At 38.7% G+C, this 25,824-nt stretch overlaps 1 protein-coding gene across 10 annotated transcripts; it reads left to right on the top strand.

The window, feature by feature from the left end:
- Positions 1-298: 298 nt before the first annotated feature.
- dido1 (death inducer-obliterator 1) lies at positions 299-20,475 on the top strand. 10 transcript variants are annotated; one of them, XM_079482586.1, is made up of 17 exons: positions 337-436; positions 2,505-2,567; positions 4,507-4,620; positions 4,969-5,869; positions 7,789-8,131; positions 9,025-9,243; positions 9,881-10,085; positions 12,461-13,043; positions 13,199-13,358; positions 13,466-13,582; positions 13,684-13,785; positions 14,100-14,253; positions 14,395-14,878; positions 14,987-15,137; positions 15,218-15,307; positions 15,426-15,621; positions 16,459-20,475. In XM_079482586.1, the coding sequence occupies exons 3-17, from the start codon at positions 4,539-4,541 to the stop codon at positions 19,953-19,955; spliced, it is 7,284 nt and encodes a 2,427-aa protein (XP_079338712.1). In that variant the 5' UTR covers positions 337-436; positions 2,505-2,567; positions 4,507-4,538; the 3' UTR covers positions 19,956-20,475. The 10 variants fall into 10 exon arrangements, with proteins under 10 accessions (XP_079338711.1, XP_079338707.1, XP_079338714.1 ...); XM_079482583.1 differs by having other exon boundaries at positions 349-436; positions 12,464-13,043; positions 13,684-13,833; positions 16,459-20,469; XM_079482580.1 differs by having other exon boundaries at positions 349-436; positions 13,684-13,833; positions 16,459-20,469.
- Positions 20,476-25,824: the final 5,349 nt, after the last annotated feature.

Genomic DNA, 25,824 nt, shown 5'->3' with positions numbered 1-25,824 from the left:
GGACGATATTAAGACTGGACTGTGGAACCGCAGACCTTCTCCCATCTGTTGGTGTAACATCACAGAAACACCGAGGGCACAACTTTTGTATTCAGTATAATTTGTTTTAAAATATTATTGCAACGGGCTCCCAGGACACCTATAATGTACGGCGGGAACAATGATACAGAATGCACATGTGATGTATTCATCTTTCAACTGTCACAAGTATGCCATGAATCTCACACTAGAGGGCGCACTTTTACACGCTTAGTGTTTGGTGCATTTACTCCTCCACGCCAGCGTGGCGCTTGACTTTTTAAACGAGAGAATGCGTTCTGCCTCATGCTATCTGAAGCAAAAGCTAATGCTGCAATCGCCACCATCATCAACAGGAAAGAAAATGGAGGTCAGACTGTTGCACTGACTGCAGGCCGAACATTATTAATGTTAGCAAGTGAGTATTCCGTTTTTGTCGCAGTTAACAGTATTGCATGTCGTTTCACGGCTCGTCTGAGCTGAACAGATGTGTAGATGTATACTAATGCACATGCGGTATGTCAGTTTTGCAGCAGCGAAACTCGCGCTCCAGTAATGGCGCCTCGAGCCTCCATATTTATGTGATATAAGAATGATTTGTCCAACACCCCTGGGCAGATGAGTAAACCCACTTATTGCCTTAAGATGTAATGGGATAAATCTATGTTTTAGTGACGTGTGCAACTGAAAGCTGTTGTATACAGTGTAATTACACATTAAAAGGGTGTAACGTTATACGTGTGTTGCTTTGATGTGGTACAGTGTTGAATGTTAAGGTATGCACATTGTTTTGTATAACTATGTGACTTGTTAATCTGTTTTGTACTATTTGTATAACTGTGATTCTTCTCTTTGAGTGTGACTCTCAATTACATATTTTATGTTATGAAATTTATTTGTAAGTTAATGGTGTTAAAGTGGGTGTGTGAGGTCCTCTTGTTTAACAATAAACGAGGTGTAACTTATTCATTTGGGAGCATTTATTTAAAGTCTTCAAGTCATTACTTATTGTATTAAAACGACCTATTTCTGAATTACTTCTGTGATTCTAGTTTGTGATTTTCGGCACTGATGGGAGAAGGCGTGAATCACGTTAGTGTGTGTAGACGACCCCACATGTGATGTTTGTATGTAAGAAATAGTTATGTTAAGTGGTTATATGTTTGAACGCATTCATTGCTATGTGATCCAGTTCAGATTAGTATAATATTAAGCGTTAGCATGATCATGTGTATAACGTTATTAGCAACTCGTCACGTGGCAATCCTTCGTGACCTAAACCCACCCGTTTAAATTGTAAGTTAATGCCCTCGGTGCATATTGTACAGAAAGCTCGCATACTGTATGTCCGGCTCGTATATACCTCTCTTTAGATATTTTGGCCCATGTTTAAGTATTAAAACAACTGAAACAAAGCGTTCATATGTAAGAGAGACTGAGCACGAGCGGGTGAAATGGAGGTCGCGCGCTAACGATGTGCTAAAGCTAACAGACGAGTAACGTTAAGCGAACTCCATATTTAGTCTATTTTATCTCTGTAATATGGCATTTTGGATTAGGGTTTATCACATGCTTTATTTCTAAATACTTGTGGGAGTTTATTAGGTTATCAGTTCTTGCGTCATTTTTGTTGTCAAGTACGAGTGGGTTACTATGACATATAATACCGTGGCGGCCATACCAGAGCTCTCCAACAACATGTAACGTTATGTATGTTTTATTTATTTTGTTAACGGTTTATGTAGTTGAAACAAAAAAGAAAGATAATCGAAGGATGGGATTCACAAAGGAGCTTTCTAAATATAATCTAGGAGTTGAGCGAATGGGCCTTATTTACTGTTGATGTGTCCATATCTGCATTTGAGTGCTATTATACATGTTTATGTTATAATGTTTTTCTACTAGTAATCGAGGGAATATATGTTGCGTGACTTTTTTTAAATAAACATGTTGAGAGATTTTTGCGATCACCGCGTGACATCACAGGCTGTCATGCTTGCGTTGAATCTGTGCTAACTTTTAGGAGCATTTTGGTCAAAGCGTCACACAGTTACATTTTAATGGGCCGAAAGGGAATAATCGAGGAAATAACAGCAATTTGATTATGCAAATGATAAACTATTAACAAATGGAATGATACGATAACTGAATAATTTGTTTAAATATTGCTAAACGTGCTAACGTTAGTTGTTTGTTGTATATTAGCTGCGGCTTTATGATCTGTTTCACCAGTAAAAGAAATACTCTAACTTGATCTCGCTTTACGTGCATTGGCATACGGTTATATTTATATATATATAAATGTTTTTTAAATATGTCTAAGAGTTGAGACCGTTTTTGGTTGTCTCCAGACAACTGGTTTACACTGTTACACTGAAAGTGCATTGCTAAATATGATGTTACATTGGCCTCTTAATGTGAAGTTTACGATGCTCAAAGTATTTCTTTTGCTATTTTTACGGATTTATTCATTTTTCTTTTTTTAGATCGTTGTCTGTTTTAGAGTTCCTGTCTTGGTCGAGCAGAGCTCGAGAAGCTGATACAAACAGGTGCGGCATTCATTACTCCCTTCATGCGATATGGGGACTAATATTTAGATTTTCAACTAGTGAGAACTCACTCTAAATTACATTTTTTTAAAGTGTGTAAAATGCGTTTGCATTGCGGTATACATGACAGAGTCACCATCTTTTTTCTTAGCTTGCATTTGTTCAAGATACATATACTTCTTAACAATACAGCCTTTTCCATTAGAAGGCATTATGGTGTCATTTTGCTTCACGCCAGACAAACTTGAAATAGTTACAGTATTAGGACGGTTAATTATTAGAATTTCAATGATTCAGTAATGTGACCATTTGAATGCTGTTGGGTATTATAAAACCTTATCGAGAAATTAAAGGGATGGTTTATCCAATCCTTGTTATTTATTCCAAACCTATATCACTTATGAAGTTCAACACCCCATCATTATTTATTTTTGTGCAAAACCATGTTTATAGATGTCTTATGTTCAAATATTTTCTTAAAATACCAAGTCAAAATCCTTTCAAATGTATTTCTTTTGCATAGCTACAGGAAGTAACCAAAACAAAAGATTAAAATGGTTGTTTCAAAGAGCACAGTATGCTCTTAAAGGGATATTTCACAACATAATCAAAACTTCCCCATGTTTTACTCGCCCTCAATGCATCCTAACTGAATATGGTTTTATTTTGGAAGAATAAACTTGTCAAAGTTATAATACCATGTATCATTTTGCTTCCAAGTGGTAGAATGGGAGTGAACAAGTGTTTACTTTTTTGAAGCTCCAAAAAGTACATCCATCGATCAAAGAACTGCTTAACATGGCTCTGTGCTCTTAAAAAAGGTCCTGTGAAGTCAATCGAGGCGTTTGTTAAAGAGAAATATCCATATTGACAGCTCTATGTCTAGCTCCCGTCATCTCTCAAGGCTTGTTCTTCTGGAAGATGACGCAGGCGTGTTGTAAGTTCCGGTTGAAGAACGCTGCGTTTTTTGTTTTCAGTCAATAGGTTAGCGTCTATTCTGGCGGGAGATTTTGTCACCGTCATTTGATGGAAGAACAAGCCTCTGGTTTACATGCATTCGAGAGATGACGGAAGCTAGACCTCAACATTAAAAGCACTGTCAATATGGATATATCTCTTAAACAAATGCATTGGTTCGCCTCCGAAGACCTTTATTAAGACCTAGGAGCTGTGTCGAGCGGTTCTTTGATCGATGGAAATCTGATTTGTTAGTGAAATATCCTTATAAAGTCTCCGGAAACTGGAAGTTGCATTCATTTTGACCTTTTTTCTGACACATTTCCGAGTGAAAGGGTATTTAAAAGGAGAAAATGAGCGTGGCTTGAGTTTTTCACAGCAAATTGATTGTATGTGTTAAAACATTTTGAAATTAAACTGGCAGCAGACTGACAGTTGAAGGGGATGAGTTTACAGATGCTTGGGGCAAGGCCGTCTAATTTACATCATTTCAGATGGATAGTCATTTCAGGGCGGTAGCGCATTTTCAGATTTTAACTGAAGTAAATGAGGGTACATGAATTTTCAAAAGAAAATGACCCTTATTGGTAAGCTATTTACTATAAACGCAGCAATATTTCTACCGTATTAGTTATTTCACTGGGACTTAAAAATCAACCTTGATATTATTGATGAATAGCAAAAGGGTTTTCAACCATCTCTGCTTCAAAGTGTTATGAGCATCTTTCACACCTTTAATTGTCTGTTGGTTTGACACATCATGCTAAACTCAAAAGATCTGAGATTTTAAGATGATTTTTGAGTATGTAAGTAATAAAAAAGCTAATGATCAAATACTAGCAACATCTAAAGCAAAGCAAGCTCCATTTAGACACGCATGCATCTACTTATGTTAGAAGCCCACACATCCCTGGTTGAAAGACTTTTGGAAACATAAAGGAGCTGTGCTGTTCCTTAAATCTTTTTTCTTTCTTAATTATAGATATTCTGTTTGAAAAGTAGTGTGTCTCTGTTATGGAGGAGAGTGTGAGCCCTGAGCTGGCTCAAGCCGCTGAGCCTGAGTCCAGCCAGGATCCAGTGGATACCAGCTCACAAGGTACCCATAGCTCGTTCCACCACGTGCACTTCTTCATGAGAGCTGTGGGAAGGAGTCAGATTGTCAGGAATCAAAATTCCAATGGGGAATTTACTTAAATATCAAGAAATCACTAAATCTCAATTTCTCAAAACCATGTTCCTACACTGGAATATTTCAATGATGTTCCAATGCCAGTTTAAATTGCATATGATTCTTTTGGGCTGCAATTTCACTTGCTCTTTCATTTTCATATGATCTTCTCACAGTTTTAATTGTGATCAGGAATATCCTGCATGCTGTTTATTGAAAGCTGAAATTTATTACATAATTTGTTTATTGTGGATTTTTTGCACATTTTGAACACAGAACCAACATCAGTCTCCGAAGACGTCACAAATCAAAAAGGCAAAAGTGATGTTAGTGAAGATAAAGTAGAGGACACTGAACAATCCACCAAGCCCTCCCGTGAGTTTAAGAAGACCTGGGGCTTTCGTCGAACCACCATTGCCAAGAGAGAAATCCCTGGTGATATGGCAGCGGAGACTCCAGATGCAATGGGCGCCCCTGTGCGTCGCAGTGGCAGGCAGGCTAAGCGCACCGACAAACTGGAAGAGTTTTTGGTTACTGTCAAAAGAGGAAGAGGAACTGGAAGGAGGAGTTGTCCCTCACGACTCGAAGGTGGAGACCCACCATCCCAGACCCCAACTGATGCTGAAACAGCCTCCGAGAACAGCTATGATGGCAACACAGAGGCCAAAACTGAGGAACGCAAGGTCGCCTCACCAGTGAAAAGAGGACGAGGGCGGGGGAGAAAAACCGCCAAGCCTAAAGCTAGCGGTGGCTCGGTCAGTGACGACTGCAGCTCTGAGAACGAAGAGGAGGCTGAAGGAGAGATGACAAAAGAAGAACATGTTGAGACTGCAGCCAATGCTGAAGATGGAAAGGATGTAGAGTCAAAAGAATACGAACAAGCGATAGATGTGAAGAAAGAGGAGGAAAAAGAGGTGGAGGTGGATGAGGAGGAGAATAAAGAGGAGAATAAAGAGAAGTCCTCTGATGAGTCCATAAATAGACGTCCTCCTACCAGGTCACTCAGTAAAGAATCCAAAAATGACACTAAACCCAAATCAGGAGCAAAGCTCCACAAAGACACAGATGAGGAAGATGATGATGATGATGATGAAGAGTCGTCTTCAAGCGAGTCTGACAATGACGGTTATGACCCTAATGCACTATACTGCATCTGCAGGCAGAAACACAATAAAAGGTATGTGTCTTTGGAAGATGTCTATAATATTTCTATATAATACATATGTAAAATATTACATTTTAAAAATAATAAGTCAGAAACTAAACCAGTCTCGTGTGATCAGCATGTCATGTAGCTCTGTGAGGATTATTTTAAGATCAGTACTCTGATGTGTTGTATTTAAGCTCAAAATTAACATGACGCTTCATAGTTGTTGGTTTTATTAAGTCTTTCATATATCATGACTCACTTGGCTACGAAAAGCCTTTAGTGTTGATAAAAGGTTAAAAATTAATAATAAAATATTATATGTTAATATAGTATTTAATCGACGAGGCTTTCTACAAATACTCAAGATTTCAGTCAATGTGGTGAATAGATAAGCTTAGTAATATGTATGGTTAAGAGTTTTTAGTAATATGACTGTTTGATCTGTATAATGTTCCTCATCAAAACGATGATATTGTGATTTTTCTTTTTGTTGTTTTGTTCCAAGTGATCAGCAGATGCAAAAGGTCTTGTACATGGTTAAATAAAATTATGTTACTTTATGATATATAGTTAATATATCAGACAACACAAGTCATACACCTAACTGTACTCAAGTTATCTTAAATAGAATAAAAATAGTTGAATAAGAACTTATGAAATTTAGCAGCATCTTGTAGTGAGATTGCAAACAATAGCTCACTCCACCTCTCTTTCAAAGGTGGCTGACACAGGGCTAAGATGTCATCACGTTTTTGCTTCTTTGCAATTAAACATTTGAATCGCTACTAATCACATTACTTTTCTGTGATTGATCGCATTTAGCGTAAAATTCAATAATGCGATATGAACAATAAGTACAATAAAATTTAGTTTGCAAACCCTTTAAATAAAATAAACAACTTTCACAACAGTATTTCCTTTACATAGTAGCATTAACAATTTTAAAGTAAAATATTTCTTGTAAATAATAACCTAAACATTAATGTAATCAAATTAAATATTATGCTGCTGCCCCTTGAGCGCTCTATCTATACGTATCTAATGTTCTGTAACGTGTCCGTTTTTGTTTCCAAGCTGTTAACGTTAAAACAGACCACTTTTACATGGAACCTTGCTTATATGGAAATTTAGACGTAATGTGGGGTTTATTTGTCCGTTTCAGAGTAAAAAGATGTGAAAGAGAACTTTTACTAGTCGTGCATGTGTTGTGCATTAGCCTCACACTGCATACAATGCACGCAACACAATTTGTTGTAGTTGCTGTTTTGTACCTTAGCCAGGGAAATGTTTGTATTTTTCAGGCTGTATTCTTCTGGCTATTGATTTCCATCCGCTTTATCATCAATAGCGTTAAGTAATCCACTTACACCCGTGCATATTACGTCTTAGTGGGGCGAGTGCACTGATAGATAAGTGCATGGCTGAAGGAGGGGAGACGAAATGGAGTGGTTTGTTTTATCAACTCCGACGTCTGGAAGATATTTGAAACAAAATGTCCATGTAAGAGTTCGCAACCTTTCTCCATTCAGTTTTGGCGTTCCTAGGTAATGTGCTCGCTTCAGCAGTCTTAAGCCAACCCCAAATGCTCTCATTGGTTGAGAGGCGTGGTGAAGCCCATCCCAAGCTTGAGTTGACATAAGTTGAGCGCATCTCTGTCTAGTAAAAATTTCTTTGTTGAAGAATAATTGTTAACTCTGGCTTGGTGGTTTTGGGATATTTTACCCGAAGAGTTACAAACTGTGTGAAACTGTTCAGATTTTATATCTTCATTTAAAATGCAAAAACCTAAAATGATATTAGGCACATCAGACTGTTTAACAGCATGTATCAACCCAGAATAAAAATTTCAGTGCATGTTATTCTCTTTGGGGGTTATCACTTCTGGTCTGAGTAAATATTCAGATATGTATTTGAGGGTGTTTGGTTATTTAAACCCATCTGCTCAGGTTCATGATCTGCTGCGATCGTTGTGAGGAGTGGTTTCATGGCGACTGCGTGGGCATCACCGAGGCAAGAGGCCGGCTGATGGAGAGAAACGGAGAAGACTACGTCTGTCCTAACTGCAGCACGCACAAAGGACAGATAAGCAAGGCCGGGCCTTCCGCAGCAGCTGCAGAGAATGGCAAACGGCCAGCATCCGGCCCTCGTAAAGCAGAGCCCTGTCCGGCAACATCAAGCACTGCTGCAGTGACACCAGAGGAGAGAGCTGGCGATGACCTGGGAATCAAAGGCAGGATCGAGAAGGCTGCCAATCCTAGTGGCAAAAAGAAAATAAAGATTTTCCAGCCGGTATGTTGCAATATGAATCGAGAGTCTAAATGCTGCTTGCTTGTTTGTGGTTTCATCAGTTTGACAAACTTGACATTAGTTCGCAATGCTGTTTTTGATCCACATGTGATTGATGCATATATTAGGATTTTATTGCCTGACATTTGCAAACTTCAGTTTAACTTGTAAATGATTGGTAATGTAATATTGTAAATTGTAATATCTCGAGTATGAGATTCTTAAATGTAAAGAATTGTTTGGTATCTAATATAGAATCTTATCTGGTTGTTTTAGTGTTTGGTAGGTTTATGATTACAAACCGTCTATCTACTAGTCTTTTGACTAATACTAGAATAACAAAGGTAAATGTATCATAGTTTTATGTAAAGACATTTTTTATTCATTGTTGTGGTCTCAAGGTGTTTTACCCTCTATAATTTAGGTAAAATGAGAAGGTTTTGTAACCATCACTGTCTAATTTCATATCAAATTTAAAGACAGTTTAATCATGGATTAAAATATACAAAAAGTGGTAAAATGCAGATTGCCGCCTTATTAATAAAAAAACAGGTTGTAAATTATCCTTTTTAAAGTATATGAGGAAAACATAAAATGTAGTTGTAATCCATAAAGCAAACCATAATGCCACATTATTAGTATTGATTGTTTTGTCCTTTTATTAACTGCCCTGTCTTATGAAAGCCAAAGTTTTGAAAAAAGAACACTCTATTTTTAAATGTAAGAAATATGAAAATATAAGAAGTAATAGATATTTTTAAAGAAATTTTCATTTGCACTCATGCACATCAGGACAATCTACTGTAATTAAATTAATAAAGAAAAAACGTAAGATATTTCAAACATTTCTGACACATTCAAGTGGCTGCAGAAATGTGACGTGCCTGAGTCTTTAGCAGGTGACAGCAACCAAGGAGTCTTCCCTTCCAAAGTGCATTGGTCCTGGCTGTGAGAGAGACGCTCTTCCTGACTCGGTCTACTGTGGGAATGACTGCATCCTTCGACATGCCGCAGCTGCCATGAAGATTATCACCACAGATGGAAAAGACTCCAAACAGAAGGAGAAAAGCAAGCCCAAACAACAGAAAAATACCACTAATAAATCGTTGCAAAAGGTATTCTAAAGCACCCGAGAATGGTCAGCATTCGTTTTGGGTGGAATATGAATTTACATCCATTGATTTTATGACTGTTCTGTTTAGAGAAACGGCTCTATTGGTGTTACATTTAACCAAATGGTTGCAAATTTAGGTGCAAGATAAGTCAGGGAGAAAGGTACAATGTTTTTTTTGTCATTCAAGGTCCTTTAGACCTTACTGTTTTTGTCTGAAATGTTTTGATTTTATTACTTTCTACAGACACTTTGTTGCTGATTAAAAGTTGTAGCAGTGTTAACAAGTAGCTCAATTCAAAGATTCAATATCAGTGTTTAAAAAGTAATGAATATAAGTGCCTTAATATAAATGTATATCGAGAGATAGATGATCCTGCTTGTGAAAACCCAGCCAAAGTCATGTTTTGTGATTTACTATTTTCTACATAAAATAATCCTAGATAACGTTAAGAACATTCTGTGAAAATATAACTCTGATATCTTTAACGTTGGCTAAATAATTCCATGCCAAAGATTAAAATCATAGTAAAAGTAATAATTAAAATAAAACTGATGCTGTTATAATTAGATTATGAGTTGGATTTCACGGACAGGGTCACATTTATGTTTTAACGTTTCGGTTTTGTTTTTGTTTATAGAAGAGTGGCTCTGAAAGGAGGTCCTCTAACCAGGATGAAGAGGAGGACTCCGAGTCTGGGACTGAGGAAGATGAGGATGAAGACAAGCATGCAGAGGAGCATCCACCTCCAGCAGCCATGTCATCCTGGTCCAGTGATCATAATTACATGGCAGTAACGCCAGAAAAGACTGCTCCCATATCAGCATCTGTGTTAAACAAAGCGTGTATGTATCTCTCTGAGGGTTTTCCACATTTTATTGTCTTGTCTCTGCCAATAATAGGGCCGTTGAACTGTCGGGAGTGATGTTGCAGCATAGGTGACTTGAGTTCAGAGATCTAAAAAAACGTTCTTTGTTTTCTAAATTGGACTGAAATCCACAATATATGCATGTGTAGGGAAACTTGTGCTGGGAAATATTAGCACAGCTATTATTCTGAAAGTGTTCAAGTTGGACATCTTACACTACATATTTTGTTGTAAAATGCTTTGTGAAAGTGCCTGTATCAGGTCATTCACGCTCCAGAACAGGTAAGTTTATCAAATTTGAGAATAGTAAGTATAGATAATAAAGATGCATTTAAAGGAATTGTATTTTAGTCTATAGTAAAAAGTATTTAATCTAATTTAATCTTAAGAATTTTTTTTATAAAATAAGATGACCAAATATAATGTAAAATTTTGTAGGATTTTGACTCCAAACTATAGTGCCTTGCCATGATATACATTTGCAATACCAACTGGACAAGGTCTGTGAAGTATGTGTGTGTGTGTGTGTGTTTGAGCGTTTATCTACCAATTTATCTCCAACCTCTGCCGACATGGGGGGGGGCAATAGATGCAAAAAGATGTTCTGACCTCACAGGACAGGTACTACTGAACAGGTAGGTTTTGGTGTCTTTTTACCCTGTCCTCCTTATCACAAAGTATAGAATATTTCTTATCTCTTACTTAGACTTTGACTACAAAGCTATCATATCAGTGAAAGTGTAACTTTAATCTAACAGCTTTTCATTTGATATTCCTTTGACCTGCATGCACTGCATTTATAAACCCCAATTGAGAAAAGTGGCATTCAAAATAAAGTGAAATTACGGATAACACTCTTGATGGCCTTGTGCTTCAATTGTGAAAGAAGTCTGTTTATTGGATTACAACACTGGATGGCATGGCTTTGCCTCTTTTTGGCCTTTGTCAGCCATAAGCCAAATGTCACACCGTGGTTTGCAATAAGAATCCTACAGTCCTTGGAGCCGGTCCGAGAGAGGAACCGTGGAGTTCAGAAAAGTCCAAGACAACCAAAAAATGAGGAACGCTCAAGAACAGCCGAGGACACCATTTCACCCCACAACCGTCGACAGAACTTACACGCCTTATTACTGCAGCACACAAGGAAATGTTGAGCTATGTTTATACACGAACATAGATTGTAGACTTATGCATATGTGCATTTCTCTGTTCAAAATAATTTAAGAAGTTATTACATATGGAGAAAGGTTAGTGTACAGGTTTATGTCCAGCTGAGATTGAAAGTTGAGTGTGCGTCTCCAGTGGGAATGGTTGACTTTAAAGGGAGAAAGTTGAGTTGTCATTATAGAAGAATACACAAAGAAAAATGCTGCCTTTGTTTGATATCAAATTATGAATATTAAGGATAAAAATCTTTTTGCCTTTGTCTAAGCAGGTCATGTGGTTTTGAGTCTCATATTTAGTGTAATTTGTGTACACAAGGTTGCATTCAGCTGTTTGTCATTTGTGCTGTTAATGTTGACATTTCGATCAAGGAGAAATCGTCTGATCTGGATAACACATGAATGTGGATTAATTTGACAGAGGGCACTTAAAGTACACTTCTGAGCTGTAGTATTTACTGCACAAATGTTTACCCTTGTATTTCAATGTGATACATTGGCATTCCTCCCTCATGTATCTGTAATATTTGGGAAGTCATGGTCATTTTCCATTGTAATATGACAATAGGATTTTCCTTTTTAACACTTAAAAATATCATTTTGCATCTCACAATATATACAGAGCATTTTCTTTTTTAGAAGTGTTTCTTGATGACATTGCATTAAAATATTACATTTGATGCTCAAGTGATCTAAAATGGTCTCAGACATAAAATGTTATCATTTTGTTGGTCTACCCTTAATCGTTTTGATTCACATTTGCTTGTTTTGGTTCTTTAAATATGAAGCCACTGGTTTTCCTAGTACAGTTGTTTGACATGGTTTGCAGATATTTTATAGTAAGGAATATATGTATATAAATATATATTTTATTCCTTGTAAGGTGTATCTTACACATTGATAATGAAAGTACATTTTTTTAAATAAATCTTAAATGATCAATAACTTGTTTTCCTGAGCTTGGTCTTTATGTTCATTAACATGAGATGAGTGTTTACTATATCATGGCAAGGCACTAAAATATGTGAATCAAACAAACTACATTTTACTCTTTTAATATATGAGTCATCCTTAGACACCATATAAACAGCACTGCAGTACTTTGAAATAATTTTACTTTTATAATTCACACTTGATATTATAAATTTTGCTTGTGTTGATGGTTCCATTTATTTCTTGTATTTTCCAGCAGCTGCGAATAAAGACAATGAAAAGGAGGAAAATGAAGAAGTGAAGGCAGAAAAGGAGCCAGCACCTGTGGATAAGAAAGCTCCTGCTTCAGATGTTCTCAAAGGTGGGAAGAAGGCATCTGGTTCAAAGGGGATAAAAAGACCTGCTGATGCTTCTCCTACCAAAGCCAAACCCAGTACGACACATATGAGCAGTGTCAGAGACTTAAGGAAACCGCTCCAACCACAGGGAAAATTGAACAAACCCAAAAAGCCAGGGCCTCCCCCGCCTCCCGTTCCAGTTTTATCTCTACCAGGTCCTCCTGGATCTCGCCATCATGCCTCGGGAGCTCTCCGTGTAACGAAGAGCACATTCACCATCCCTAAAAAACAGCCACAGGCAGGGCAGAAGGAGTTTTTTGAGGGTGGGACTTCTACCTCCTCTAAAGCACCACCCTCATCTGTGTCAACCGCTCCATCCATCCAACACCCGACGCCTAAACCGACCCAACCCCCTGCACCTCCTGCGCCGCCGCAACCTCCACCCAATAACCAGATGAGATCCAACATCAGGCGATCACTCACTGATATTCTCTATAAGAGGTGATAGATGATTCACAAATACTGTTGTTTTTTTATTTGTTTTATTGATCAATAGCTTATTAATTTATTAATTTTGCACTGGTTAAGATATGGACTGAATGTTTTTTCATGGTATCTAATTGTAGTTTTTTATTAAAATTTATTAAATGTCACAGGGTGAGCGACAGCGATGATCTCTCCATGTCCGAGAGTGAAGTTGGGAAGTTGGCGGTCAGCATTGAGAAAGAGATGTTTAACCTTTGTATGAACACTGACAACAAGTACAAGAACAAGTACCGATCCCTTATGTTCAATCTAAAGGACCCTAAAAACAAGGTTGGTCCTTTAATGTACACGTATTTTGTGCGTTTATGTATCATAGAGAGTAAATGTGCATTGTTATCTAAATTATTTTTGTATTCTTTGATTCATCTGTTTGTCAGGGCTTGTTTTATCGAGTTATTGGTGGTGAGATCAGTCCTTTCAGGCTGGTGAGATTGAGTCCTGAAGAACTTCTTTCCAAGGAGATGTCAGATTGGAGAAAAACAGAGACCACCGAGGTAAAACAAACAAACAAGAAAAACATTTTAAATCGTCTGCGTTAACTACATAAAAATCTATCAGTAGTAAGACTTGGTCTTTGTTTGCTTATTCCAACAAGGATGTAAAATCCCAGTCCGGACATTCCAAAACCGGATCCCGACAAGAAGGTGTCCCCCCCGATGTAGACATGGAGGAAGCTCCTCCAATGTCTGATGGAGATGTATGTATGCCTGCCACTTCCCAATCTCCCCGCTTGGCTTCTGCTGCTGTAAGTGCTGAATCTCTGGCTTTCCTGATTATCTGTTCTTTCATTTCAGTTTCCCGAAGCCTAAAAAAATCTTTTTCCTTTTGCTTGCTGGATGCATCATTTGTTTTCCCTTTTTTTCTTAACTTAATCACCTTAGTTCCGTTCTGTGCATTGTTGGTAAAGGTGTACATAAGTGTAAAAAAAATGGATTATAGTAACATCTGGAATACCTGTAATATTGTTCTTTAATTCTTTCCTCTTCTGTTTTCGTTTTAATTTTTTTGCAGGACTCTCAGGAAGACCAGCATACCTCTACATCACATTCTTCAGTCTCTACTGGAAAACCCAGCGCTATGCCTGATATCTTCAGTACTATGCTGAAAGACACTACAGCAGAGCATAGGGCTCATCTGTTTGACCTAAACTGCAAAATTTGTACAGGTGGAAAATATTTTCAAAATAAGGACATTTAAATAAAATGTTTTCAAATCTGTTGGAACATTTTGGTACAACTAGATTTGTGTATAACTACAATTGTTTGACTTATACAGTGTATTAAATTACTTAATGCTCATTTTTTAGGTCAGAAGTCCGCAGATGATGAACCGCCTTCCAAAAAAAGTAAAACGTCTGTGCCTAAAAAGCCAGAGCCAACCTTTAAGTCCAAACCGGAGCTGCGACAGTCCAAAGCCCCTCCTGAGCACTCCCATGTTTCCTATTACACTGGTGTAGACACATCCATGCCCGATTCTTCATCTGTGATGGAGGATCCAAAAAGTATATTGCCATTGGTCCAGGCCCCAGTTCCTGCTGCCGTCTCCTCCGTTACAATAACTCGAAGAGATCCTCGTACGGCAGGTCACCGGTCATCCGTACCTTTAACTCTTCCTGATGTTGGTGTTTCTGCTTTACCAGCCAGTATTCCAATGCCTATTGAGCCTCTGGTTGTAGAAGCAAAGGGTCCTTTGCCTATGCCCCCTCTCGCCCCATCATCTATACCTAAACCTGTGGTGCAAAAAACAGCCTCTTCACAAGATACACGGCATTACGGGTCCAGTGTTGCTAGGTACAGTTGTATTCAAAGCATATCCAATTCATCTGAAAGAAATGTTATGTGTTATAATGAACAATCTCCACACTATTGATTTGAATTATATATTTTGTGTGTTTTCAGCAGTGTGACAGAGCCCCCTCCTGAGGGAGAAACAGCTTTGTTCCTGTCCGGTCAGGAGATGTTGTGGAAAGGATTCATAAACATGCACACAGTCGCCAAGTTTGTCACAAAAGCCTACTTAGTTTCTGGATCATTCGAACACATTAAGGAGGTTTGTTTTTTGAAGTTTTAATGTTAGAATGTCATACAGAAGTTTTCGATGGTCTATAAACACTTTTACTTTATTTGCAGGACTTGCCTGACACCATTCATATCGGCGGTAGAATATCACCACACACAGTGTGGGATTATGTGGGGAAGCTGAAGACTTCACTGTCAAAAGTATGAAATGAAAATATATAAAACAAGGAGAATTTACAACTTACTAAGTCAACCCTGTTAAACTTAACTTGCTAACAGTTTACAACACTTGTCGCTTTCCTCAATGTTTTTTTTTCAGGAACTCTGTCTCATTCGTTTCCATCCAGCAACTGAAGAGGAAGAGGTAGCATACGTGTCTCTGTTTTCCTATTTCAGTAGCCGTAAGCGGTTTGGGGTGGTGGCTAATAGCAACAAGCGCATCAAAGACCTTTACCTCATCCCACTGAGCTCAAAAGACCCACTGCCTGCCAAGCTTCTACCATTTGATGGACCAGGTAAGCATCTGCAAGGATATTATAAAATCTGTAACAGGTAATCTAACAAATCTGATATGTTTTAATGTTAACAACAAATAAGCATGTTTATAATGTATTTATCTGGATTCTTGTTAGTTATTTTGTCAATTGAGAGCTTTTTACAAAAAAAAGAATTTACAAAAAAGAAAACCAACGTCAAATATGCTTTAATGTGTGTTTCTTCCCTAGCTGTTTGAATGCACACTTCTTTTTACTTGTTGTCTGTAAAACGTGCTAATAAAATATTTTCTTAATCCAAGTTTGGTTTTAGATTTGTGTCTTAGTCTAAAAGAGAATTGTTTTTCTTTCAATAGAAAATATGAGTTGCTCAAAGGTTGAATGTATGTCACTAATATAAAACACATACAAATATTAGTATTAACTTTGTAAAATAACACACAAATTAAACCACCATGCTGCAAATTACAATAACAAAGTTGATAAATCAAGTAATCTGCCCTGCTCAAGCTAAGTGAGTGATGTGGGTGCTAATAGCATCTTTACTTTAAGACCAGTTGTTGCAAAAAATTTGTAATCTATTAGATCTAAACTGATATGATTTTGTGTTATTCCAACCATTATTAAATTCACATTGGGGTTAATTTAAAGTGTATGTAAAAATGCTTATTAGTTTTTAAAGGGAAAACAGTTTTCTTTAAATGTACAAATAATGTCGAACTGTAATACTCAAAAGTGTACCGTAAAAGTGTTACCACTGTATTTTGTGGAACAAGCTCTCTGAAACCAATGCGACTATATACGTAAAGAATATGCTGTACCTCTGTGATTTTGACTAAAATATTTTTTTTTTTGCAGGGCTAGAGCCAGCTCGTCCCAATCTCCTCCTGGGGTTGTTGATTTGCCAAAAAGACAAGAAGCGTCCTGGAGCCCCTCTTGAAAATGAGGAAAAACGTTCAAAAACGTTACGAGATGACGAGACAGGCCTCCCCAAACCTTTCATTGTTGCAAAACCTGAAATCAAACAGGACAAGGCTCTTCGATCTAGTCTGGATGCCATCAGGACAACTCCACCAGGCACACCACCGACCCTCACTGTCTCGGAATCTTCAAGTTCCATCTCAACTTCCGTCCTTTCCATTCTTTCTTCTGTGAAAGCATCTGGTATCACCTCTAAAACAAGCAATAATGTCACAGCCCCACCGGCAGTCGCTTCCACACCACTGCAGACCATCCTTAAAACACTTTTTGGTAAGAAGCAGCAAGATTCTGATGTCTCATCACCTTCAGAACAAAGTGCTGGAGAGGTGTCCATGCCTTCTGTATCACTGCTAGACCCGATTGTACAGCAGTTTGCAATAACCAAGGGTAAAGAGGTGGAAGTACAGGATGATAGGCCGTATGATCCAGAGGAAGAATATGATCCAGCTGTTGGCTATGCTGCAGAAAAAACTCACAATTCAACAAAACTATCAACAGCAATTAAGCTATCTGAGGGCACCCCCGGTGCGGTGGATGATATTGCTTATGACCCCGAGGACGACTCAATTTTTGATGTTGTTGGGGTTAATCCAAGTGGTAAGAAATTAACTGAACATCAGAAAGGGCTTCAGGAGAAACAAGTAGAGGAACAGAAGCTGTTAGAGGATCCAGTTCAACAAATAACAGAGACTTTGATTTCACAGCCTGTCACATCTCTACTGGCTAATAGCCAGTTATTGCAACTTGGTAAAAAAGTTGAAGACCTACTGGCTAAGAGCTCAGCAGCTCCAGTTATTAACCAGAGAAGAGACCCAAGGCAAAGTAGGGACCCTCGAGCCGCAGCAGCAGCAAACAGAAGACATACGTCTGATTCCATAGAGAAAGAAGAACAGTCTCATGAAACTTCAGAAAAAACATCTCCACAGCCAACTGCAGTCATAGAGCCATCACAAGCAACTATAGCCTCAGACACACAAACAACACAGCCGGACTCTACTGTGGATATACCAGTGGAGGAAACAACTACACCAATAGACACACTTCAATCACAGGTCACTACCACCTTGGATTCCCACGAAGTCCAGCATGAGATTCTGCAAACAGAAGCACCCCAGCCTCAGGAGGAAGCTGAAAGTGAAGCGGTACCTTTCCTTGGTACAGAGAGCACCGAAGTTTCTATTCCGTTACTAGGGGAGAACATCGACCCGGAGTTAGTTGAAAGTTATGTGGATAAAGAGCCAGAGGAGGAACAAATGAAGGATGAGCCTATTGAATCTGAGGGTAAAAGTTTTGAGGAGGTTTGGCCTAATTCTGCCAGCATACTAAAAGCTGAGGTTGCGTCCAGTGGACAGCCAATTGAGACCACTGCAACCACATATTACAGCATTTCAACGATCAGTACGTCATCCACGTCTGTCCACTCAGGAATGCCAGACGATGTCTTCCAGGACAACTCATCCTATATGGATTCTCACAGTTCCCATATACAACATATACCAACAACAAATCCCACAAACATTCCACCTCCAATGTCGTTTCCTCACCCTATCGGGCTTCCTCCCATTCTCGGTCCACCTCCCATGCAAGGCCCTCCACCCATGAATGTTCCACCACCCATGCATCTCCCTCCTCCGATGTCAGGACCACCACCAACAATGCAAATTCCCCCAATGCAAGGTCCACCCCCTCCCCTAGGAGAAAATCCGCCACCTGGATCGTATCCTCCTTATCAGAATCAGTGGAGTGGTAATTCTCAGTTTGATGCTCCAAGAGGTCCACCGCCTCCTAATTTCACACCAAGAGGACCACCTCCTTACCAACCGATAGGTCAGAGAGGTCCTCCTCCTCAGATGTTTGATAATTCTATGAACTCAATACCCCCTCAGCATATTGGACCAAGAGGCCCACCTCCAGGGCCTCTACCACCTGGACCACCTCCTCCAAACTTCGACGGGCAACGATTTAATGGTCCTCCACCCCCTTTTAACTTCTCTGCCCCTAGAGGACTACCTCCACCATTCTCAGGCCCCCCTCCAAGTCACTTTGATAATAGAGCGCCGCCACCATCCCATTTCCCCGGACAGCGTGGACCACCTCCCCCTCGTAACATTGAGGTTCATGGACCTCCTTCTAATATGTCAAGAGGCCCTGTTGATGATGGCAACTCTTATCAGGGAATAGAGAAATCCCAGAAACCCACACAAGGGCCACCTTTTAGGGGTCCGCCTCCAAACCCCTTTGATGGACGGAGGGGACCTCCCTCTGGTCCTACAGGGGAATTGTCAGGCCAGCGATTTCCACCTCCAAACCAGTTTCGTGGGTCACCTCAACACAGGGGCTCATTTGACGAACCACGGGGAGGTTCGTCTCAAGACTTTGAAAGGCACCGAGGACCACCGGTGCAGCAGTTTGGTGGGCCAAGAGGTCCACCACTGGGTCATTACGATAAGGAAGCTGGTCCGCCACCACGATACAGCTATAATGAAGACAGCCTAAGTGATGTTCGACCTGTTCGTGGACCTTTGCTTCCAACGCCTACCGATGGTCCCATCCCAGTGCAAGTCCGTGTTGGTAGTGGACACAGTCCTGACACCCACCGTGATGACCACTGGAGACGACACTCACCTGAAATGAGGCGGCGAAGCTCTAGAGATGATTCAGAGCCTCACAACCGTCCAAGCAGATTTGACAGTAGCTCACGCGACAGAGATGCCCCCTTAGCATTGCCTGAAGAAAGAGAGAGGCAACGCGATTTGTCTGAGGATAGGAGGAGAGAAAGAGACCGTGACTCTGCTCATGGCGGACGATCATGGGGCTGGAGCAGAGAACAAGAGTATGAGAGAGGCAGAGAAAGGGAACGTGAAAGAGACCGGAGCAGGGACCGAGAAAGGGAGCGTGGTCGCAGCAGAGAAAGGGATAAGGAACACAGCAGAGAGAGGGATCGCAGTAGAGGCAGAGAGTCTGACCGACACAGAGATGGAGATGGGGACAAGAGGAGAGACCGAGACAGGGACAGAGGGAGGGAGAGAGAACAAGACAGAAAAGATAATGACAGAGAGCGAGTGAAGAACAGAGACCGAGAAAGAGACCGGGAAAGGGACCGGGAAAGGGACCGGGAAAGGGACCGGGAAAGGGATCGGGAAAGGGATCGGGATAGCAGGGACAGGAGACGAGAACGGTCAAGGAGCCGAGAAAGAGATCGTGGGAAAGATCGTGATAGGAGGGATAGGGACCGTGACAGGGAGAAAGACAGAGCAAGGGAGAAGGACAGAGACAGACGGGACCGAAGCAGGAGCAAAGACAGGAAAGAGGACAGAAGGGAAAAGTCTGACACCTCTAGGGCAAAGTCTACAGAATCTGAATCCCACTCATAAGTCATTCATCTTAGATGATGAAAAACTGAAAGAACATTTTCTGAATGTTTTTTTTTTCTAAAGTTGCATGGATTTAAAAGTTATTCTTCAAAGTCTTTTTTTGTACTTTGTCTTGCTTGACATTTTTATGCTTTTTACATGTAAAGTCATTGATGTTCTTGACATCTTTGGGTGTACTACTTACGTGATGATAATTTTGTCAGCACAACCTTCTCCCTGTACTGCTGTTTTAAAAAATGGAAAACGTTTAGAACAATACAGCAAGACATGTAAATATGTATGTATGTGTGTATATACAGGTACGATTTTATCTACTTTTTTCTAAATAGAAAAAGCAAGCCATATAGCTTTAAAATGATGTGTAAAGGAAAAGCAAGAGTTGTTCTCGGTAGAAAGTCTTTGTATTGTAAAAGCTTAACCAGCATTTAATGAATGTGTCTATAGGCTGTTAAAGATTGTCCTAAAGCCACTCCTGATGCGCATCACATTGTTCTAATTAAACCTCTTTATGATTACAAGTAATCTTTGTGCTCTTGTCTCTCTGCTGTTTTAGACATTATCCTTAACTTATTTCTATAGAGGCGTTTGATATAGTTTGAAACATTAAATGCTTAGTGTAGGTTAATATATGTAGGCCTACAGTTGTGTTCAAAATAATAGTAGTGTGTTTGAAAATAGTGAGTAAAGCACTTAATCCTTATAACAACTTTTTTACAATACACGAATGCATTGAGAACACTCTGCATAATATATCTTGGTTTTGTCTCAGAAACAGCATTTTTTATGTCCCCCAGAAGTTTTCTATTGGATTAAGGTATGAAGATTGGGCTGGCCACCTCATAACGTTAATCTTGTTGGTCTGAAACAAAGATAACTGGTGTGATTGGGGTCTTTTCAAGGGAATTACAAACTATTGTTTTAGTATGCGTTTAAAAACACGAGTATCTAAGAATTTTACCTCTTGAATAAACAGGTTTGTATAGCCGTGTGTTTAAAATAAATGATGGTTTACAATAGTTTGCTGTGGAAATATAGGCCTAATGGTTTCACTCAGTGCACGTTCACATTTTTTGATTTAGTAAAATGTAGCAAATTCACGCATACCGGACTCCACATAGCTGTAATGATACAGAGGAACAATGTGATACTACTAGGTGACACTTTCAAAGTTACTATAGTTTATAAACGATAAGACACTGGCAGCCGATCAAAATCTAAAAGAAGAAAATAATGATCAAATATTGAACTGCGACACGCGAGATAAAAAAGCGTCACCATCCATTGGAATGATCGACTTAATCAATCGTAATATCAAAATAAAACAAGGAAGGACAATTTGGGCCTAGAATAAAAATAAAGGTAAAAAATATTTACATTCCGTTCGCCGCCTTGGGCACATATTCCAATAAATAATCGAATCATCAAATTTCGCTTCAACATATTAAACAATACAAATGGTCAATTTATATTTTACACGATATCCAAATGTTTACTTTTGTTTGTTTTAAGTATATCTTGCTTCTGCCCATATTGTTTTGCATAGCCTTAACAGGTTATGATGTCATTTTAGCATCTCGTCAATAGGTGGCGGTAAATCCTCAGAGAGAAAACTGAAAATAAAACCCTTCAAATCACACTACAATTTATCAAACTATAGTACCGATAAAGTGTATCGTGTGTTTTGTAGCCTTTGACTCCTTTTATTCCTAAATGTGACCTATATGTTGAGGCGTTTTGAAATATAAATTGTAACTAACAATACTTTCTAATCCTTTTTTTATTCTGTAAAGTTACTTTGTACTTTTCTTATAGACTGTATATGGGTGTGATACCCATCAATCGTGCCCTTTCTAAGGTCATTTAGAATGATACACTCAATGTCATATCTGTACAGCTGTCTTATCATTTATCACAGCTGGAGTGTGTAAAGAGCAAAAAATGACCCACAGTATCCAGAATAAAATGTTTCTTACTGAACCGATCTGTCATTCTGTTGAGAGATATGCCTTTGTGGTTTGTCTCACATTCAGCACATGACCTTTATCTGTGTGCCTGTGATGTGAATTTTGCTAGAATCCAGCAAAATGTGTAACAACATTACCCTGGAATAGTGTCATGCATTAGTTTAAATGTATATTATGTATTTTCAATAAATAACCATTCAAGAGTTATGCACAGCAGAACTTAGAGAAAAATCTGCATTTGAATTCCCCCAGTGTACCACGTTGCTCAAATTTATATTTAATGGTTCAAAGTCGATTCAAATTTTACCATCTATTTTTTATTTAATTTAGCACAAATATTCCTCACATTAGTTATAAACAATGGCAATAAATCTTTTTGTGAAAGCCTCAATGCACATTAGACAACTAAAACTAATAAAAACGTGTGTTTGTGTGTACATTTATGAAGATGTCCGTGTTTTTGTTTACTCTATCGTAGCCAGTAGGGTTAAAGGCCCCTTTTAAGGGATCTTGTTGGTTTGAGCTCTGACTCCTAAACACACTACATTTTGCCCCAAAGCAGATATCTCACATCCGACATTTTCAGAGATTTGTATCTGTGTGTTCCTGGATCCTTAATGATGTGTCTGCTCTTAATCCTGATTCTTCTGACTGCCCACCTTTACCACCTGGGAACTGAGCATTAGGATGTATAAGACTCACTGTCAGAGAAAATCGTAAACTGAAATTGTAGACCTATTTTATATTTTATAAAACTAGTGCGAGATGACCTGTCCTAAATAACACCCTCAATCCTTGGAGTCCTCTGAGTCTACAATTAAAGTGACAATTCACCTAAAATCGACAAATTTACCTTCTGATCAATAACTCTCATGTTGAGCTGAACCGGTATGACTTTCAACCATGGAACACAAAACATGATGTATGGCCGAATTTTATATACTGACAGCCCCAGTCCCTATTTTTTTTGTCTTTTGAGAAAAGACACATAAAAAAAGGATACTTCTACCTTCTGTGTTGGAAAAAAATCCTAAGGATTTTATTTTCAGGTGAACTGTCCCTTTAAGTGACCTAAAATATAATAACTCAAATGATGGGTTTGCAAAATAGAATCCTACAACACATGCAAGAAGATGATACGAGACCCCAGTTTACATAAAGGGTGCATTTGGGACAGGTGTTGATGGCAAAAATGTATTCTCACATGTAACAGACTGTGGACCATTAAACCCAAATCTTGATTCATTTACCTTTTGTTAAATGTTAAATAAAATGTTTATAAAAGTGATTTATTGCCGTTTATGTTATGTGTAACATGTTGTGTTGTGCTTTTCACGTATCTGAAATACATGTAATAATAATAATATAATGTCTGAAATGACCTTACATCATTATTAACTATGGACATTGCAGGGATGCTTCAGGACAGAGAGAAATAGAGCGGGAGACAGAACACTGAATGATTGATTATTCTGTTATACCTTGTGGTTTGTTTAAAGCATTTATGATTTATTCGCACCACTCACAACATCATTACACTTTGCACAGTATCTGTGTGTGTGCATAATCTACAGGTATTGCATCTTGTGCATTTATCTAAGGCAAAAGATATTGCAACTATGCCCTGCCAAGGATGTTTTCATAAATGTCTGTCCTCGCCATAAATAATCTGTATACTGACACCCCATATTAAAACAGGGGAGTTATCCCCTGTTGTGCATATTGCACATATTAGATTATTTAATGCATGATGGATGTGTTTACTTTAGGCAGATGTTGCCAAGAGTGATCATTTAGCACAGATATTTCACACATGGAGTGTCTGTTCCACACGCTTTCGTTCGTTACTTTGTGTCATGATGTCTGAAAAGACAGATTTATGGTAAGTGACTGTAATCTCCATAGGACAAGAGGCTTAAGTATACGTGTTGTTTAATTTCTTAATGTTACAGTACAGTATTTTCCAAAATTCTGTCATCCTTTACTCACCCTCTTGTCATTTCACTTTTTCCCTTTTCTGCAGAACACAAAAGAAGACATTTTGAAGAACTGAACAATGGCGGTTTAAAGTAAATTCCTTTAAAGCTTGTGAATCTCCTAATTGATAATATTTTTGACAGTGTCTTTTAAATGTGGTTAGAAACACATTACACATTACATTAATGTAGACTAGAGTACTAGTAACCTATGTGTGATATCTTTTTTGTGTTAAGGTGCATGCTTAAGTTCTGTTGCAGGCATGCAAGTGAGGTTGAGCTTTCTGTGTACGTCCTGGTTGGAGGGTTGGGTTGTGGATGCTGGTTTGCACTTTGTGCTTCCTGTCTCATATGGGCCAGGCCCTTGGACACTTCCTGCTTGGAGGGGTGGAGGGTGTACTGTGACCTTGCCTCATATATTTTTCCCGCTGGGTTGTCCCATTCTAAGATGGGGAAAAAAATGCAATACTGACCAAAACAGATCAGGTGAGACCACACAGTGATCAACACACACACACACACACACACACACACACACACACACACACACACACACACACACACGCACACGCACACACACAGATAGGCTAAACATATGCTTAACCAATAACAATAAAATGTTTAAATTAATTGTATATGGCCACAATAAATGTCAAATGTATGCTTGTTGTGTGTCCCAAAGCTTTTTGTCATAACTCAGTCAGGTTGCAGTACCCCTAAAACACCAAACCAGAAATACATTTATATTGTGCATACCAATTAGCAAAATCATAGTAATTAAATTTTTAAGTGGAAATAATCAATATTATGTGTGAAAAATACCCAACTGAAAAAGTTTGGTAAATACCATGCAGAGAATCGGTTATTTTATTACCGCAATTTGTTTTTTTAGGTTTGGTAAACATGTTTTATGGTGGAAAAAATAGATGTATTACCAATATCAAGGTTATAATGTTACGTGAAATACACAGTATTTTCTCTTTAGGATTCCAGGTTTCAGGGATAGAGTTGTCATTCTCCGGTAAGCTCTTGTACTATTGGAGGGAATTGACCCTTTTCGCTATTTCAGCTCTCCTTTATTTCTGATTCTACTTCCGGTTTCCTGTCTCCCTCAGCCTACTTCCTCTCCTGCCTCAACTATGCAGACCACAAAATGTGGGATTAACCGCCAAGGAATTAGAAAGAAGAAAGGAACACCAATGAATGAATTAATAAATGGGTTTCATTATCTCAATGTTTACTGCACTCCTTAAAATGTATACCACATACACGAATGGATCATCAGTTAATGTTACATGACAAAAACAGCACAGATGTCATCATATATAGATGAGAGAGGAATGCGGGATAGTTCCATGGATCCTCCATGCTGCCTGTTCTGCGGGATCCCACCCACAGGTTAATCCCTATGGGAGCCTTTAAGCCTCTCTTGTCTGTGTGCTATACACAGGGTGTGGAGCTCAGGGAAGTAGGGTATATCCTTCCTCTCAGCTGAGGACATGTTGAAGAGGGGATGGGTAATTTTGGGTTGTGAACCAAAGGGTATTTTTGCAGGGATATTTTATTTATGTACAAGCAGCTTTGCATCATATTTATTCGTCTGGCCGGGTTTATCATACCTTATTAGTTTGTCAGTGCTAATATAATGCAATAAAAATGTTACCAACTTAAATTACAGCTGATGTAAATAAAATCTCATAAAACTGCGTTTATGAGGCTTAATGATGCGTATGTGGTTCATTGCTCTGTTGTTACTCGGGTTACATTTCATTGTTTTAATGTCTCTTGTTTAATTAAATTTCTTACCGGCAAGATTAATGGTTTCCCACTATTATGTCTGTCAGTAACAATGATGCCATTAAACATTTAATGTTTCCTCACCTAACATTAATAGAGAGGTAATGGAGTAAAAAATATGTTCTAGTGGGT

This window comes from Barbatula barbatula, assembly GCF_947034865.1.
Source record: "Barbatula barbatula genome assembly, chromosome: 20".
Taxonomy (NCBI): Eukaryota; Metazoa; Chordata; class Actinopteri; order Cypriniformes; family Nemacheilidae; genus Barbatula; species Barbatula barbatula.
This window is presented reverse-complemented; position numbering and strand designations above follow the sequence as displayed.